Raw genomic sequence first — 18,116 nt, 5'->3', positions numbered from 1 at the left:
AAAATAGTATCTATCTATCTATCTATCTATCTATCTATCTATCTATCTATCTATCTATCTATCTATCTATCTATCTATCTATCTATCTATCTATCTATCTATCTATCTATCTATCTATCTATCTATCTATCTATCTATCTATCTATCTATCTATCTATCTATCTATCAAAACGTTCATTCATAAAAGTCATTCGTCTCTGCTTTTCCTCCCAACACTCCCGCCTGGTTATTTATATTCACTGATGAATCATATGTTGTCATGGAGGTCACGCCTGCGCAGTAGACAGCGTGAAAATCTGAATCATCGACGGAAAGTAAGGGAGGGAGAGAAGGGGGGTGACTGTGGAGTGATGGGACACGGCTGAGGAAACAGCAGCGAGCGATCACTCTCCGAGCTGGTAATGAAAGGTAAATTTGATTTTTTTTTAATCGTCTGGTTTTCTGTGTATGGCAGTATAAGCGCAGGGTTGGACAGTTTGCTTTTTGGAATAGAAGTCAAAAGATCCCGCCCGCAGTGTGCTGATTGCACATCGCAACGAATCGCCTCGCAGTTCTGGAAGTGGCTTTACTCTGGACACAAATGCAGACCTGGTGCTGCTTCAAACTTTGTGTTAAGATCGAGCCGATTGCACTATCTCTCCTCGCAGGGGTTTCGGGTGTTGGTCTGTAATCAAATTAACAAAAAAAACTTCGACCATACGGCTTTAGCTGCAGATCTAATGGATTGGACAGAGAAATTGTCCCCGGGCGCATCAGACACAGTCGTACTTAGTTTGATGCAAAGTTCAGCTTTTATGAGTTTAATTGAAAAGCGTGCCGTGTCTCTGTTTGCATCTCCTCGGCGGGGCGGGGGATCGCTGAGGTCTGTTTTCAGTCTGGCGTCACACATTACGTCTGTATGTTTTCCTGCTGTGCTGGGGGCTGTTCGGAGATAATGGCGGTCAGCACTACAGACAGCTCCAGGTTATGTGCTACACACAGCTTAGTGGAAGGCATGGCTACCAGCGTTTCGGAACAGACGTCATTGCTAGTTTGTAATTGCTTTAAGGTTATTTATTTATCACTTCTTCTTTTCTTGGCGTAGAGGAAGAGAAAATTATTCAGAATTGTTTTGGTTAACCCCCCCTCAGCTACATGTTTTGGTACGTTTTGTACTCTAACGTCTAGAGGAAGTAACGTGTCAAAAAACGGGAGAAGAAAAAAAAAACAAAACAAATAATCTCCGGATGGTCTTCCTAAACCAACAGTTCCATTTTAAAAGCACTTTAAGTACGTAAAATGAACAGAGAGTGAATATACTTAGAAACGATATAATTATTCCCACATCGTGACTTCATAGTAACAGCATCTACAGCATAGCAGTGGAAAGCCCTCAGTTTTCACTGTTACGCTGAGGATGGTGTGCCTCACATGTGCAGTTGGTTTGGTTCTGCTAGAACTGTGCAGGGAAAGATGCTCATGAGCGTAAAAAGCACATATAAATTAAACAGTAATGCTTTCATTATGGACACTAGCGTTCTCATATATTGGAAGGTACATCCTCAGCTGATCCCTTGCAAATGTATTTTTGATCTAAACTTGCTGCAAACTATTCAATCTACTTTATTTAAATAACCTTTCTTGGTGATGCAGAATAAATGCTAAGCCACAGTCCTTGTGAGGTGTAACAACATCACTTCTTTAATACCATTAGCTCTTTTTTCTTCTGAAGCAATTTTACAAGAAAAAAAGCTCTATGTTTCCCTTCATATACTGTGGTTCAACATATCCAGCGGCTAACAATTACTCTCAAAACTTGGATATAAATGTTGACTAATGATAGCAAAAAAGAAAAAAAAAACAACACAAAAAAACGAATGAGGTTAATGTGTGAGAAATAAATGTTCATTGTTCAAATATTACATGCAGAACAAATAATAGGTATCCATTTGCTGTTTGAAATAGTTGTGTTGTAATATTTTGTTATGGGTAAATGATTGTATAAGATCAACAGTACTATGAAGGAAAAAGATGATTAATAAAAAAATGTATCCAATAACTTTTATTCACATAAGACAAATAGCAGTCAAAGGGCACATGCTTATTTTACAAAGATTTTAAATAGTAAATTACCAAATATAGCACTTATTATCGATAGCTCACAATACATTTGAATGGAATTGTACCAACCATGATAAACAACAGTACTGTCATGCCCAAAAGTAACACTTGATCATGCTACTCCAAATTGTGATGTACTTTGTTATGTAATACTAGATGTTTTCAATTTGATCTGGATGTTTATTCAATGGAATGTGTAAACCTGCATGTTTTAATTTTTATTTATGTCTTTTTACTTGCTAAACAAAGTCTGTCTATGTCAAACATGTACCAATTAACCTTTTGTTGATTCTATTGTCAAGTTTATTTGAGGTTTGACCTAAGGATTGTGGTTAAGGGGTGTTCAGGTTTTCTTTAAAGGATGTTAACACATCTAAACACATTTATTTGTATTTTGTTTTAATTTAGCTGAACATAACAATCACTGACATAATTAGTTATTGAGATGTATGCAATTGTTCACAAACTTTTGCATTTTGGCTTTGTCATCTTTGTTTAAGAAATACACCATACACCATCACATTGTAATTCTTTACTATCAGGAAGTCCACAAAATGCAGTTCGAAGCCTTGCTGCAGCAAGAGTTTTGATGAAAATCAACAAGAGGAATCATATTTCTCCCATTTTAGCTTCCCTTCATCGGCTTCCTGTTAAATCAAGAACTGAATCTAAAATTCTCTTCGCGTATAAAACCCTTAATAATCAAGCTCCATCATATATCAGAGCTCTGATTATCCCATATATTCCTAACAGAGTTCTTCACTCTCAGACTGCAGGTCTACTCATGGTTCGAAGATTAAAAATAGAATGGGAGGCAGATCGTTTAGCTATCAGGCTCCTCTGCTGTGAAACCAACTTCCAGTTTTGGTCCATGAGGCACACACCCTGTCTACTTTTAAGACTTGGCTTAAAATGTTCCTTTATGACAAAGCGCATAGTTAGAGTGGCATAGGTTATCCTGAGCTATCTCTATAGTTATACTGCTATAGGTTTGGGCTGCTGGAGGACATCAATATCTATTTCTCTCACTCTGCTGAGTTCTCCTACTGTTCTCCAATTTGCATTATTTGTTGTTACTTCAACTTTTTTTTGTTATTTAAACTTTTAACTTTATGTTCTCTCTGTCTTTTTTCTCTTCATAGTACGTACACCTGGTCTGGTGTTCTGTTAGCTGTGACACTATCCAGGGGAGCAGATGATCTACCATTACCCTCTAACATAGAAAAGATTCCTGGATCAATGTGTGTTTCTGTGCTTTGTGTGTCTCTGCTCTGTCTTTTCTAATCCCCAGTCAGTTGAGGCAGATGGCCATTCTCACTGAGCTTGCTTCTGCTGGAGGTTTTTCCTTCCTGTTAAAGGGAAGTTTTCCTCTCCACTGTCGCTTCATGCATGCTCATTATGAAGGATTGCTGAAAAGCCATTGACAAGGCAGATGACTGTCCACTGTGGCTCTACGCTCTTTCATAAGGAGTGAATGCTGCTTGTCAAAAGTTGATGCAATCTACTGGGTTTCCTTAGATAGCAAACATTTTGACCAATCTGTATGATTCGATGGAACTTGACTTTGTAAAATGCCTTGAGATGACATGTTCTGTGAATTTGTGCTATATAAATAAAATTGCATTCAATTTAAAATTGAATTTTAATTTAGACATTAAAACCCTAGAAAAGAGGGTGTATTTTCCTTTCATCATGACTATAGTAGTTTTGAGTTCAACAAAATAACAATGGTATGGCCATCGAAGCATGTCCCACAAACATTTTTTGATTACTATTTTAAACTGAACTGAAGGAGAATCACTGTGTGTATTAAAATACTTTTGATGCATTTACTCAACAGTGGGAAAGAAGGTACAATTATTTTGGTATTTGGCTGCCAATCAGCAATTAGAGTTGATAAAGGGGAAATTGCCCATTCTTTCTTACAAACTGATTGAGAGGTGCATCAATTTTAAGAACGATATAAATTATTCAACACTCTTTGTGTTTTGTTCGTGCTACAGCAGGGTACAGAAGAGGGATGTTTTATAATAATAATGAAAAAACACATCAACACAAAGAATCCATGTGTTTATGGCAGATACAAAGGATTTAGATGCCAGCATTTTTTGAGAAGCAATATAATAGGAAGGTAATGCTATGTGTGCAGTTGAAACACCAGTGAACATAAAGGTAAAGATGCCCCAGATTGTTTTATAACATCAGACAAGGGGAGTGCATTGTTGGACTTAGTGTACTGAGGGAAGAGTGCCTTCAGTTTATGTTACATACATGCATGGGTGAAACCTGGACAATCTGTGTGTGTTTGTTTGGTAGGATGGGTCTAGTAGGAAGTATAGCTGACAATTAAGCTTTATTTCATGCAAGGTCTGTATGTGTGCATTACAGCAGACAGGTGTGAAGGATGACTTCGTGCTCAGAGATATGTGGGTCGGAATACAGTGAGCAGGCTCAATCCAGCGGAAACCACCAACAGTATGGAGTCCGCTCCTACCTCCACCAGGTAATGGAACAAAAAAATATGTAGATCCAAAAACTACATTATGGAAGTCTTAACCCAATATAAAATATTCCTTTCAACTCTAACGTGCAACAAAGCTAGAATTATCTTAATGTGATGGCTTTATTTTCCGTGTTTTAACTGCAAGGCAAAGCAAAAAAAAACAACAAAAAACTCTTTGCTTCCTTACAGTTCTATGAAGAGTGCACAGGTTCAATTTGGGAGCGTGATGAGGATTTTCAGATTCAGAGATCGCCAAGCAGGTGGAGCTCTTTACTCTGGAAGGTAAGATTAACTTTTGGTTCTCACAAACAAATTATAAGCTACTGAAATGGAAATAACCTTTAACTTGAACACTTCCTTGAAATAAAAAAATTAAATTTTCATCACACATTATTGACTGATTTATATCCCTCCATGCAGGTCTGTCTCACGTTTGGCACATTGATCCTCATTACTGGCCTTATAGTTGTATTGGTGGGTTACGCAACACCGACTAAGACTGAAGCATTTGGTGAAGATGATCTCCTCTTTGTCGACAGGTATAAAACTGGTATCTATGTGTATCACTAAGACAAAGCTCATAAAACCATCATTATTAGTTAATAGCAACTAAATAGATCTGGGTTTCACAAAAGGTTTGCTCAGTGATCCAAACCAGATTTCTAGAGTTATATGGCTTACTAAAATTATAGCAATAATTTGTTTTAGATTATTTAGTTTAGATGCAACTGATTTAACCTGATTACATGAAAAAGACAAAAATCTTAGATTTTTGTTATGAGTTGTATGTTTTATGTTAGAGTAGGGGTCCTGCTAAGGATGACCTAAGAGACATGTACATCTTTCAGAGCCCAAATTTTATTGCGATTAAATTATTTACATGTTTTAAAATGTCATTTAGCACAAGTACTGTGCAGCTTCTTTCTGTCAGTCTGCTCCAGGGCAGCTGGGGCTACAACGTAGCTCACCACCATGAGGATGTGAATGTGTGAGTGAATGGGTGAATGATATACCAGTGTAAAGAGCTTTGGGGTCGACAGACTTGATAAAGCGTGCTATACAAGTACAAGCCATTTATATATATTGTTGTAGTCCTCAGGCATGCGCTTATAAATTAATAAACGTATAAATAGAGCTGCTTTTCAAAAACAAGGTAGAAGGTAGAACAAGAAAGCTGGTAAGAAACCAGCAGAAGCCGTGCACTGCAAAGGACTCTACCTGCAGCTGATAATGCCAGCGGAGCAACAGCACTCCAGAAACCAACTTGTAACGCTCAAAACCAAACAAATTGTTTGAAAAGCGGCACTTACAATCTCAGATAAGCAGATCCCAAAAATACAGCCAGACAAACAGATGACATACAGTAGGAGTAACAAAGACGCACACCGCAACCTGCATAACTAGTCTGCCCACCCATCAATCAGTGATGTGCTCCGATCAGCTGGCACACACAGAGTGGGACCATGGAACAGCATCTCAGCTGAATTGAAAAATTGTACAAAATAACTTGGTTTATTAGTATTTTTTTACAGGTCAGTTTAGATATTATATATTTTTATATTTTTTTACAGATCAGTGTAGATTTTATATCTAAGCTGCATAGATTTGTTTTGCGCTGAATCCAGATGCATGAGCGCAGCTTTGAGCGAACAGTGCATATAACCCTAAACAGTTTTAAGTTTTAGCAGGAAAGTATAATTGGTACTTATTTTATAAGAAACTTTACCTTGGACTTAAATAAGTGAATTATTTCTAATGCCTCATGAATAAAGAGACATTCTTTAAACACAGGAATAAATAAAAAACAAAAAAAACAGAACTGAAAGAACATCAATATGCAGCATTAAATGGCCTGTAGTAGTATTGTTAGTGTGCTCAACCTAACTCACTAATCAATTTTCATGTTAAGGGTGTTGTTTTAAATAGATCAATAATCAATATTTATTTCCCACAGTGTTTCAAGGACGTATTTTATAAAGCTACTATAAAAGCGACATAAAACCTTCCCTGAAACACATAGAATTGTATCTTTTATTTCTAAAGGATTATCTGAGTCTACACATACAGCTACAAAAACTCTTGAGTAAATGTACATCTTGCTCTGTTGGTGATCTTTGCACAGGGAGAGGTTAGTTAAGGTGCCGTGCTAGCATTTGTTTGCTTCATCTCTGTTTTTATATGACTTGCTGATAATTTGCCACATAACATGATTCCTTTGCAAATCCATGTGTTTACATAACTGACAGAAAGGGTTGTTCTCCCGATTGATTAAATGGGATTTTAGCTTTGAACATTGTGAATCTTAATGAAAGGTTTTATAGCAGCTTACGCCACAGAGGTGAGGTCTTTCCTTGTTTGTCAGTTGAGCCCCAGCTGAATAAGTCCTAAAAATAAGGTGTAGTCTGGGTTCAGATTGACTTGTTATTTGGTTCAAATCTGGGATGAGGTATAGATTTTGAGAATCACTGATAAAACTGAAACATGTTCCAGATACGTGGTTCTTCTATGCAGCATGACTATTGTGATTGGAAAAATATCAATGCAAACTCTACAGCTATTTTCCCATCTAAACTGAAATAAATATGGAATGTTATTTAATTCTGTTTATTTTTCAGTTGTGTAAAAATAAAGAAAACCTATATTTAACATAATTAACAGTAAAAACCTGCTTTGGAACAGCCACGCAGTCAGTTTCAACCATGCCCTGGATGTCTGCAAGCTGACTGGTGCGGTGCTGTTCTGTGTGGGCGGCACCTCAATGACTGTGGGTCTTCTGATGTCCGCCTTTGCCAAAAGCTACTCCAAAGAGGAACTATACCTGCAGCACAAATTTAAGGAGCGGTTAGCTGATATCCATGCAACTGTTGGTAAGCTGCCATACATGATGAAGAGATTGATGAATACAAACTTTTACAAGGCATATGTGGATTTTTAATGAAAACAACTAACTAGCAGGAACTGTTTGTGTCACAGGTTCATCAATAATGAGAGCACCAACTCCTGGGGAAGGAAAGGTGCCTGTAACTCTCTCCAAAGTTCAGAACATACAACCTGTGGCAACAAAACCCGAAACCTGATCGATGCCCAAATAAACAAAGACATAAAGTTATATTGGACTCAGGACTGATCGAAGTGCAGAATGCGTATGAGTGAGTGCACATGTGGGTGTTCTATCATCATCTATATGAGCAAATTATCTTTTGAAAAGGTCGGCTTACATGACAACTGTTCCTTCGCCATCTTTATTAGCCATTTTTAATATTATAGCATAATTTTACACAGTGAACACAGCTGAATAGAATGTTCTGTCATCATTTGAACCACAGTGATAACAACTCGGAGAGCAAGGATGACTTTATGCAGAAAACAAGGCACAGAAGCAAATGAAAAAGCAGCATCTAGTCAAAAGCAACACTGCATTGTTTTTGACTGTGACTCACTTTTTGCACAATGACAGAGGATGTTAATGAGAAAGAGGGGCTGAAGGGAGTAGACCAGCTCATTTCATCCATAGCTCGACAGGAAAGCTATGATAATTAATATGGCTATTAGTGTGATACCTTTTTAGATTACGTATGCTTCTTTTCGGTGCTAGTTGTCAACAAACCACAGATCTAGTATTTCAAACCCCTGAGAAAAGTGAAAACTCCTATTTGGCACAGAGGCACATTGGAATAGAATTCATAGGAAGAACATTGACATTTTCCTCTGGCTTATTACTCCTCTAACCTTGTTTCTTCAATAAACCTTCAGACAGGATCAATACACGGAGCTTAGGCACAGAGAAAGAATCTATATTGCACAAGAGAAAACATGAAAAACAGAATTGCTTGGTAAAAAAGGAGAAATAAAAAATCCCAGTGTCATCCACTATAACTAGAACTTTTGGTTACCCCAACCTCCCCATTCTTTGTTACTATTCAAAATGTAAGGATATAGAAACCCATGTATTCATCAAAGTCATAGCTCATTTTATACTATGCTGAATTTAAATATTGCTAGCAGCTTTTCACAATCTGGCCTTATTTGTGAAAACTAAAGTAAAAAAGGCCTTGCAGGGAGACAAACACCACAAGCAGGTTGCATAATAGGTAATTAGATGATGATGATCAGATGCTGATGAGCAACAACATGCATTTGACAGCAGAAAAGGATGAGCTGCTGTGACTCAGATATGCCCAATAATGGTTTCACTTGCAAAATCGGAAGTTATACAATCACACCCAGCTGTACTTGATCATATCTATTACAAAGTAACAGAAAATATCAAAATATCATCAAAAGTGTGTTTTTTTTATCTATGTGCTGTGTGTGAGATTCAATGTTAGGAGTGTTTTTTTTATTTTATTTTTTTATTAAGTCATTAGGGTAAATCATTCATACCTTACTGTGGTTTATGAGAACAGATCTGGTATTATTGTAAATATATTACCAAATTGAAATCCTCTCTTTTAAAGTTGTTTCTGTTTTTACTGCTGTTATTCTTTTTGTTCCGTCTATTGAATTATGGATGAAATGACTAATAGGACAGATTGTTTGTACTGTACCTGATCAGAACAATGCTAGTAGACAAGATCCTGCCAAGCTCATTCACAGTGTCACTATCAACTAAAGCAGAGGCATCATATGATGAATTGCTTTGCTGGTCACATATATTCATGTAAGTTGACCTTTGACTATCATTTATACAACCTGCAGTCTTTCTACAAAATGCAGCAAATAATTTTTAGGTTATTTGGTTTCAGACATACATGTTGGTAATGACATAACAATATGTAACAGTAGCTATTCTTATGAGGCTTACTGAACCACGGAGCGGTGAGAAGAATCTGAGCTATTAAAAAAAAAATTGATATGTATAAACCCTCTGGTGTGGTCTGAATCTTAGTAACTGATCAGTGATTGATTATGAACTGATGTACTGTTGTATGTTAGCTTAATGTTTCAAAACCCCAAGATATGTTTTGTTTTTATTAATTTATTTTTATTTTTGAACTATTTTCTTCTGATTTTCTCCATACAGACTCGTCTGTACAGATGTAAGAGCCACTTATCCCAGTCAATAATAAGAATGGCATCTATTGGATTAAAACAAGATATATGGGTGTCTACTGTATCTGCAGTATGCTTATTTTTCAAAGGATACAATAAAAATCAAATTTTAACAGCTCAGAAAAAGGTGTGTAATGTGCTGTTCTGATTTATACCTTCAAGTACATGTCACTAAATAACTGCATCATAAAAAAGGTCATTTATTTTAGTAATTCAGTTTAAAAACTGACATTCAAACAGTATATAAAGTTGACTTAATGTTAAAGTTGACCTTATTCAATTAGTAAATCCATCCATATCATCAAGTGTTTTTCTCCAGGCTTTAAAAACAGCAGTTATTAAGCCACTGATAAAAAAAGAGACAATGACCTACGGCTTTGATGTTTTTCAGTCCGGTTTCTATGCTCACCATAGTACTGAGACCGCCCTCGTCGAAGTGTTTAATGGCATCTGTATTTGCATAAATACAGATTGTATTTATGCGTTTTTGTTGGACCTCAGTGCAGCATTTGACACTGTTGACCATGATATATTATTAAACAGACTGGAGATCTGGATCGGACTCTCTGGTACAGCACTCAAATGGTTCAAATCCTACCTAAAGAACAGGGACTTCTTTGTGTTAATAGGTAACTTCTCATCAGAGCAGACAAAAGTCACATGTGGGGTACCCCAAGTTTTAAAGCTAGGACCCCTCTATTCAATATCTATATGCTCCCAAGCATAACAAGAAACAAGACTAGTTGCCATAACTACGCAGATGATACTCAGCTCTACATTACAATGTCATCAAGTGTCTCTGAACCCATTCATGAACTGAACAGATGCTTAGAACAAATCAATGCATGGACATGCCAAAACTTTCTCCAGATGAACAAAAAGTTATTATCTCTGGACCTAAAGAGGAACAAACTAGAGTCAGCACGCAGCTTCAGTTATTACAACTACAAACTAGTGATTAGACCCTTCAAGTACATATAAAGACAGTTACAAAGTCAGTCTTATCTCACCTGAAGAACATTTCTAGGACTAAAGGACTGATGTCCCAATGAGATCTAGAGAAACGCATCCTTGAGTTTATCTTTTGTCGCATTGATTACTGCAAAAGTGTCTTCACAGGTCTACCCAAAAAGAAATCAATTAGACAACTGCAATTGATCTAGAAAGATACTGCTTGCATTCTCATTAAAACCAGGAAGATAGAGTACATCACCACAGTTCTAAAGTCATTACACTGGCTCCCTGTAGCTCAGGGAATAGACTTTAAAATACTTCTGTTATTTGATAAATCACTGAACAGCTTAGCACCAAAATATATTAAAGACCTGTTGTTAATATATTAACCCTCCAGACCACTCACATCTTCTGGTTCTGATCTACTCTGCACGCCTAGAACCAGAACCAAACATAGAGAAGCAGTATTTGGAACAAACTTCCCGAAAACTGCAAATCAGCCAAAACACTGAGTTTCTTTAAGTCAAGATTGAAAACCCACCTGTTTAGAGTTGCATTTGGCCCATAATTCCAGGAACATTGGCCAATATATTTGAGGTGTATTGATGTTTTCACCTGATACAATTTAATGTTTGTTACTGGTCTCACAACCAGTGACTGTTTCAATGGGGTTATGGTGTTTTTATGTTTTCATGATGTAAAGCACTTTGAACTGCCTTGCTGGTGAAATGTGCTATACAAATAAACTTGACTTAACTCATTACACGCAGAGTGATGTGTATATACATAAATAAAGCATATGTTTTAATTTTTGTTATCATCATAACTTATATTTAATGCCAACCTAACATTAAATTTCTCACAAAATGTGAATGTTATATACATTGTTATTCTCACCCTACATTAGGCGGGTAAATCACAAAAGAAATCTTCTTTGAAAGCTGTTTTTTCACTCAGTGCTCCATCCAAGAATATTAATGAAAAGTTGTTTGAATGGAAAAAGTGGCAGGAAATTAGTTCAATCTACAGGGATAGCTGTAGTGTTGGGAGGTTTGAAAAGCAAAGGGCATTCTAGAGTTTTGGGCATATGGGCAGGTGCTGTCAACATGCCCAGATTCATCCAGGACATGGACTGCAGCTGTCACATTCCTTGTGGTCAGCACCTCTTGAACCAAACAAAACATTTGAATAGTATTGCTCGTGCTAAGGAGTCTAGAGGCACATGATGCAACTTCCTTGTGTTCCAGTGTGAGGTTTCTGTTGCCAGTGATGATTTGGAGAGCAAAATCATTTGCTTGTCATGTCACAAGTCAGTGCAGCTGTCGACCAGAAAATATTGGAGCACTTCATTCTTCCCTTTAAAGGGAACCTTTCTGGAGGTTCTGGTTTAATTTTCCAGTAGGATTTTCAGCAGCGGAAACTACAAGGAGAACCAATACCTGGTTTAATGACCATAGTATCAGTTTACTTGACCTGACCTGACCTAAACCAATAAAAAAACCTTTGGAGTGATGTCAAGAAAAGGGTGAAAGACATCAGACCCCACATTTTAGAAAAGCTGAAGAATCCTCTTAAAACAACCAGGACTTTCTTAAGAATACCACAGACTGATTGCCTCCATGCCATGTTTTATTGATGCTGCCATTTATGCAAAGGGAGCCTTAACTGACTATTCCTACTTTTAACAAGGGTGATATTTCTATATTCAATATATCCCTTTATTGCACTGGTGCTCTAAGTATTCTACGTGTTGTGAATACATTTTGGGTTTTCATTAGCAGGAAACAAAAATCATCAAAATAGTAGCAGGAATAAACACTTTAGATACACTCCTGATCAAAATCTTAAGACCAGTTAGAAAATTGCATGGATTTGCATTTTGTACTGTTGGATCAACGACAACGGTGGAACTACTCATTACTGAGGTTTTTTTTTTTCTTGTTTTTTGTTTTTCTTGAGCTGTGGTCTTAAACTTTTGATTAGCTGGTGAACAGCTTACTTGAGTTAAATTGTTGTTTTCAATAAATTATCGGCTCACAACCTTTGGATTCTTGTTCCAAATTCTTCTTTTTGCATTTTCAAGCTCTACTTAGAACTTTCTTAAAATTCAGCATAGCAAAATGTAATTTACATTTTTCAACTGGTCTCAAGATTTTGATCTTGAGTGTATATAGCTTTTTGTAATGAATTTATTTAAAATGTAAGTCCACTGTAAATTTATCTTTAAAATCTATTCTAATTTATTGAAATACACATCTGTATTTGAGTCAGTCAACTCAGTCTGCAACAAAAAAGACGACAAATTCAGCTTTGGATTTCTTTGACTGTATTTAAATAAATTTTGATTCAGGATATTAGTATTCACAAATGTGTAAAATCACTGGCAGACAAAAGTGAAGAAAAATAATGTATTTAACAGTAAATAGAATCACACGCAGAGAGAGCAGCCTGCCTCAGCTTATTGGAGTGTGGGAGGAGAAGCCATGCGCTCAAACAAACACAAACTCATTAGGCCTGATATTTATGTGGTTTTATAATAAAAGCAAAGCAAAAAAGTTAAGCGCAGCATTAATAATATACAAGTGGATAGAGGAGAGACGCTGAGTGGATAATCTCCCCAGTAGTCTCCACTTACTGTTTGTATTTCACTTTATGCAAACTTTTATAACATACAGTCCAAGGCTCACATGTTTAACAAAGGCACAAAATGATGAAGAGAAATAGGACAACAAAATCCAAGGTCTAACAATAAAATTGTAGTAAGTAGCTGCATTTATCGATTAATGTCTGGGGAGAGACATTTTTTACAATTTGTATTCAGCACTTTTTTAACATGTCCTGTCTGGCAGTGTAGCCCTCAGAATGGTTGTCTGAGTGTCAAGAGGAAGCCCAACAGCTTTGCTTTCACAAGTGGAGTACTACAGCTTTCGCTAAAATGCTCCCCTTGATACATATGTGGAAAACTTTATTAGAAATTGCTTTGGGATTTATTCCAATGCAACGGACGCAGAGACGGAAGACACAGGCACATTAGCTTTGAGAGACTGATGTTGCCTCATCTGATGGACATCACAGGACTCTTGTTGCACCCACTGCAGTTTCTCTACAGGGTAAACAGGTCAGTGCTGCTCATGTTTACTGTTCATTGTGTCATATTGTACGTATATGAACATGTATGTGTAATGGATAATGCTGGTGAACCCGATATTCAGCCTGACACAGAATTACATTTTAAAAGGTTTATTGAAAGGGCTGAATAGTGGCAGGTGAGGCAGGCGAGCAAAACCAGAGACTTGACGAGATGCAGGCAGTGACAGGCCAAACCAGTGAATAAGGCAGGAGCTGATCAAAGCAGGCAATGTGGACCGGGGAACCACCAGAACGGGCAGAGCGAGTGGCTGGAACTCATGGGGAAACAAGTAGACTGAGGCAACTTTTATCAGAAGAGTCCAGCTGGCTGAGAACACAGGATCTGGTATAGGTAGCGCACATCACAAAAGACAAGACGGGAAGTTCTGGCAGGGATGATTTGACTGAGGCAGGTATATATAGACAGGTGAACAGGTGAGCAGTGTGGGCTGTAATTAGTGGCAGCAGGTGGAGCTGATCTGGAGTGGTGGCTGGAGGGAGACTGAGCTGTTTGGATAATAACTGGTGGATGAAAAGTGGACAGAGCTGAGTCTAGAAAAGTCCAAAATAAACAAACAAAAACCTTACTCATGACAATATGTTACTATGTGTAGGGCAAGGCAAGTTATAAAGCATTTTTTCAGTAACAAGAGTATGAACACCTGTACATCATTCCACCTCAGCCGTGTACATAATAATATTAACAATGGCAATAATATTTACTCCTGCATCTTTTGCACTCTGCTCATTGCATCATTGCATTATTTTCTCAGTTTGTATGCTTGTTTTTGGTGTGTTAATATATATTTTCTATACTGCAGACTGTGTTTGATGTTCATTACTGCATTGTTGTGTTAATGTATAAGTAAGCATACATGAGCATTGTACTACCCAGAGTCAAATCCCTTTTATATGTACACATACTTACCATACCATACAATACCACCATTATTTATAGAGCACTTTAAACACCCACAGGACCAAAGTGTTGTACACAGAGTAAACAAGCAGCAGTCATTTGGTACTATTAAACCAATATTAAAATCAATAAGGCCTGAATAAATAAAGCAGCACTATGCTAAAACAACTGATCAATCATAGCATCTCTAAAACAAAGTAAAATGGAAATAAATAGTCTAATTAGTAATGAAATAAATTCAACAAGTTTAGAAGTCAGCATCTCAGATGGTCTGTGTCAAAGTCCAAGGAGAAGAGATGGGTTTTAAGAAGGTGTTTAACATCAGAAAGTGAAGAGGCCTGTCTGATGACCTGGGGAAGGCCATTCCACAACTTAGGAGCAACTACAGCAAAAGCACGGTCTCCTCTAAGCTTAAATTTTCTTCTGTGGAACACTCAAAAGCAGCTGATCAGCTGACCTGAGGGAAGAGGAGGGTGTACAGGGATGTGACAGCTTAGATAGATATGGTGGGGAAGGGGTATTTAAAGCTTTCAAAGCAAATAAAAGCTAATTAAAATTAATCCTAAAATGTACAGGCAACTGCACCTGAGAGTTTAAAATAGAGGAGATATGGTAAAACTTTTGTGTGCCAATTAAAACATGTCCAGCAGCATTGTGTACTTTCTGCAGCTGAGAGATGCACGAATCACTGACTCATTTTTAGAGTGCATTACAGTAATCCAGCCGAGTGGTTACGAAGGCATGGATTACTGTTGCAAAGTGCTGCTGAGAGAGAATAGGCTTTACCTTCACCAGCTGCCTCAAATGGAAAAAAAAATAGATTTGACAACAGCTTTAATATGATTTTCTAACTTTAGTCCAGCATCCACTTTGACCCCTAAATTAGCAACAATTGCCTGATGAGCACTGCGGGACATTTCATAAAGATGTGTTGGTCTTTCGTTTTTTTCATTAAATAAAAAATAAACACTCTATAGCTTCAGCTGCAACTTATTTTAATAAGTGTGACTAAATGTAACTTCGAACCATTTTGACAGCATCAGATCATTATGTTTAAACAAAGCAATATGATTATTTTATTTATCTCTCTTCACTTGATTATTGATGCCTTTCTTTGAACATGCTATACTATGGGCTGCACAGTGGCGCTGTTGCCTTGCAGCAAGAAGGTCTTGGGTTTGAATCTGACTCTGGGTCTACCCTGCCTCTTGCCCGTTGACAGCTAGAGATAGATACCAGCACCCTTTGTGACCCCAACAGGGATAAGCGTGATGGAAGATAGATGGATGGATGCTATACCACAAGTTTTAAAAGCTTAGGAAACTGTTTAAAGATTACAAAATGTTGGAAAATATTGGCAATTACACTGACACGGATAGACAGTTTCAACTACTGAGCAACACAGAAACATTACCATACTTGTACATGGTCAATGGCAGGGGACCTGAAAGGGCAGCTCCTGCCGAGCATGACCTAATGCTAAGCTAAACGGGTTGAAAAGAGGGCTCCACATGGGAATGTGAGCATTTTACCTACTGACTCAAAGTTAGATGCTTATAAAGATTTAAAGCAAGAGAATCTTGTCTAGAAAGTGGTAAACTTGCAAATCTTAAATGGTCTATGCAATTTTTACGACTTGGCCTATTTGTAGGATGCTCAGCAGCTTTTGACGCTAAGAGTGTAAGGAAGGACTGCGATTAGTCATATTTACTTTAATTTTCACCAATGAGGCATATTTATTTTGAAATATATTGTTTATTTTTATTTAAATATACCCCGAGAAATGAAGGAAACTATTGTTTTAAGGGGATGTATCTTCCGGAACACTCCCAACTTTTAAGGGTGTTTCTCATAGCTTTCATTACATCTCGCAGAATTATAATCAATCAGGCAGAGTGCTGCACAGAGTCCTATTAACACACCCACGCAGGCAAACAGACACACTCACATTCACACGCACACACCCTCACACACACATATACACAGCGCGAGAGAGAGAGAGAGTAAGTGGCCTGGGGAAGCGATAAGATTGAATTGATGGGGACTCCGGAAATAGCATCTTGAGCATCATCACCTCCACCAGTCGGGTCTTATAACTCACACCCGCTCCCACCTCCACCTCCTCTGCGTTTCTGTGTCTTTTGCCCTCTGCTTCTTCCTAACCCTCGTTTTCACACACAGTCTCCAATTGTCCCATGGGATGGTGACTCACAGACAGACTGACTGCATAAATCTTAATTTGAACATCTGTAGGAATAAGTGGGTGGCGGAGCTATGAAAGAAATCCAATTAGATCATACTTTACATTAGGGTATTGTTTCGCCCATAGGAGACATTTTTTTATGACTTGATGTCACTTTCTTTTACGGTAGAACTATGAAAAAATGTTGAATGAAGTAAGCAGTGGGAGAGTGTTTACTCACCTGCCAAGTCGTCTGAAACACACCTAATTGGTGATAAATGTCTGCGTGTGTCTGCTAAGGTTATGTTGAGGACATGTAGAGGTTTTCTAAGAATTTATATAGTCAGAATAGAGTTGCTATTTGTTTCTCTTGCAATTGTTTTTTTCCACTTTTCACAGCAATGGCCATTTTTTACTGACATTTTATGGCTACCTGAAAAGTGTTTTGTGATCATGAAGTATTGTATTGCAGCTACTAATGAGATTTTTGGAAGTCATTTTTGGATAAGGTTTCTTTTCTCTTTCATCTTTTGAACCAATACAAATGTACAAAACCAAAGAAAAAGTCCCATTTCTTTCATCTGTTTTCATTTCGAAGCACATCTCTTATTTAGACTGTCCAACTGCACGCCTTGTTGAGTTTGTGCAATAAGAGTTCATTTTATTTTTACATTGTTAAATTTTTTTGCAGGCTTCACTATTGACTTAATCTTGCATTTTTCTGAGAGCCCTCTTCTTCTTTTTGCCTAATCTGCTGGTGGTTGCAGCTCTCCATACCATCTTAAAAAATACACATTTTACATTCAAGATATTCGCTGTATTAAAATAGTTTTGAAAACTGAAGCAGGGAACAAAAACAATCATTCTGATTTTCTTTCTACCTCTCATCAAATTAAGTTTAAAAATCACCAGCTAACCTCAGTGTCAAAATTAAAAGACACCTGAGGACCAAAAGAAATTCTATGAAGGCATGAAAGGGCTGTACAAATTTTACATGAGGAGGAAACAACTAAAATGATGGCCCCAAACCACTCAAAGGGACTTCATCAATTTCAAATTTTAGAGGAATCAGGGTGAGGCCTTAAAATCTGAGAACTATGCCAACTGTCGTGCATAGTGGTGGTAGCAAAATACTGAGGGTCACATTAACTGGCAATAATACTGACACTTGGCACTTAGGGAATGGTATGTTGAAGAAGTAGGACTACTGCCAAAATGTCAACTTTACCTAAAATCACCAGCTTCTCCCTGGTCCTGACAAAAGTGAAAACCAACTT

The 18,116-nt window shown here is 37.4% G+C and overlaps 1 protein-coding gene across 1 annotated transcript; it reads left to right on the top strand.

Annotated features, from left to right (window-relative positions):
* The first annotated feature begins 289 nt into the window (after positions 1 to 289).
* nrsn1 (neurensin 1) lies at positions 290 to 10,787 on the top strand. Its single transcript, XM_036130713.1, has 6 exons — positions 290 to 408; positions 4,489 to 4,603; positions 4,793 to 4,885; positions 5,024 to 5,142; positions 7,283 to 7,470; positions 7,577 to 10,787. Exons 2-6 carry the CDS (start codon positions 4,505 to 4,507, stop codon positions 7,678 to 7,680), a joined length of 603 nt encoding a protein of 200 aa, XP_035986606.1. The 5' UTR covers positions 290 to 408; positions 4,489 to 4,504; the 3' UTR covers positions 7,681 to 10,787.
* Positions 10,788 to 18,116: the final 7,329 nt, after the last annotated feature.

This window comes from Fundulus heteroclitus, chromosome 3 (genome assembly GCF_011125445.2).
Source record: "Fundulus heteroclitus isolate FHET01 chromosome 3, MU-UCD_Fhet_4.1, whole genome shotgun sequence".
Lineage (NCBI taxonomy): Eukaryota > Metazoa > Chordata > Actinopteri > Cyprinodontiformes > Fundulidae > Fundulus > Fundulus heteroclitus.
This window is presented reverse-complemented; position numbering and strand designations above follow the sequence as displayed.

Bases quoted from the DNA above. Each gene is read 5' to 3' on its own strand.
- nrsn1 (XM_036130713.1), top strand. From the start codon at position 4,505: ATGACTTCGTGCTCAGAGATATGTGGGTCGGAATACAGTGAGCAGGCT. The intron at 4,886-5,023 runs GTAAGATTAACT...CCCTCCATGCAG, and splicing joins GGAGCTCTTTACTCTGGAAG to GTCTGTCTCACGTTTGGCAC. The intron at 7,471-7,576 runs GTAAGCTGCCAT...TTTGTGTCACAG, and splicing joins TGATATCCATGCAACTGTTG to GTTCATCAATAATGAGAGCA.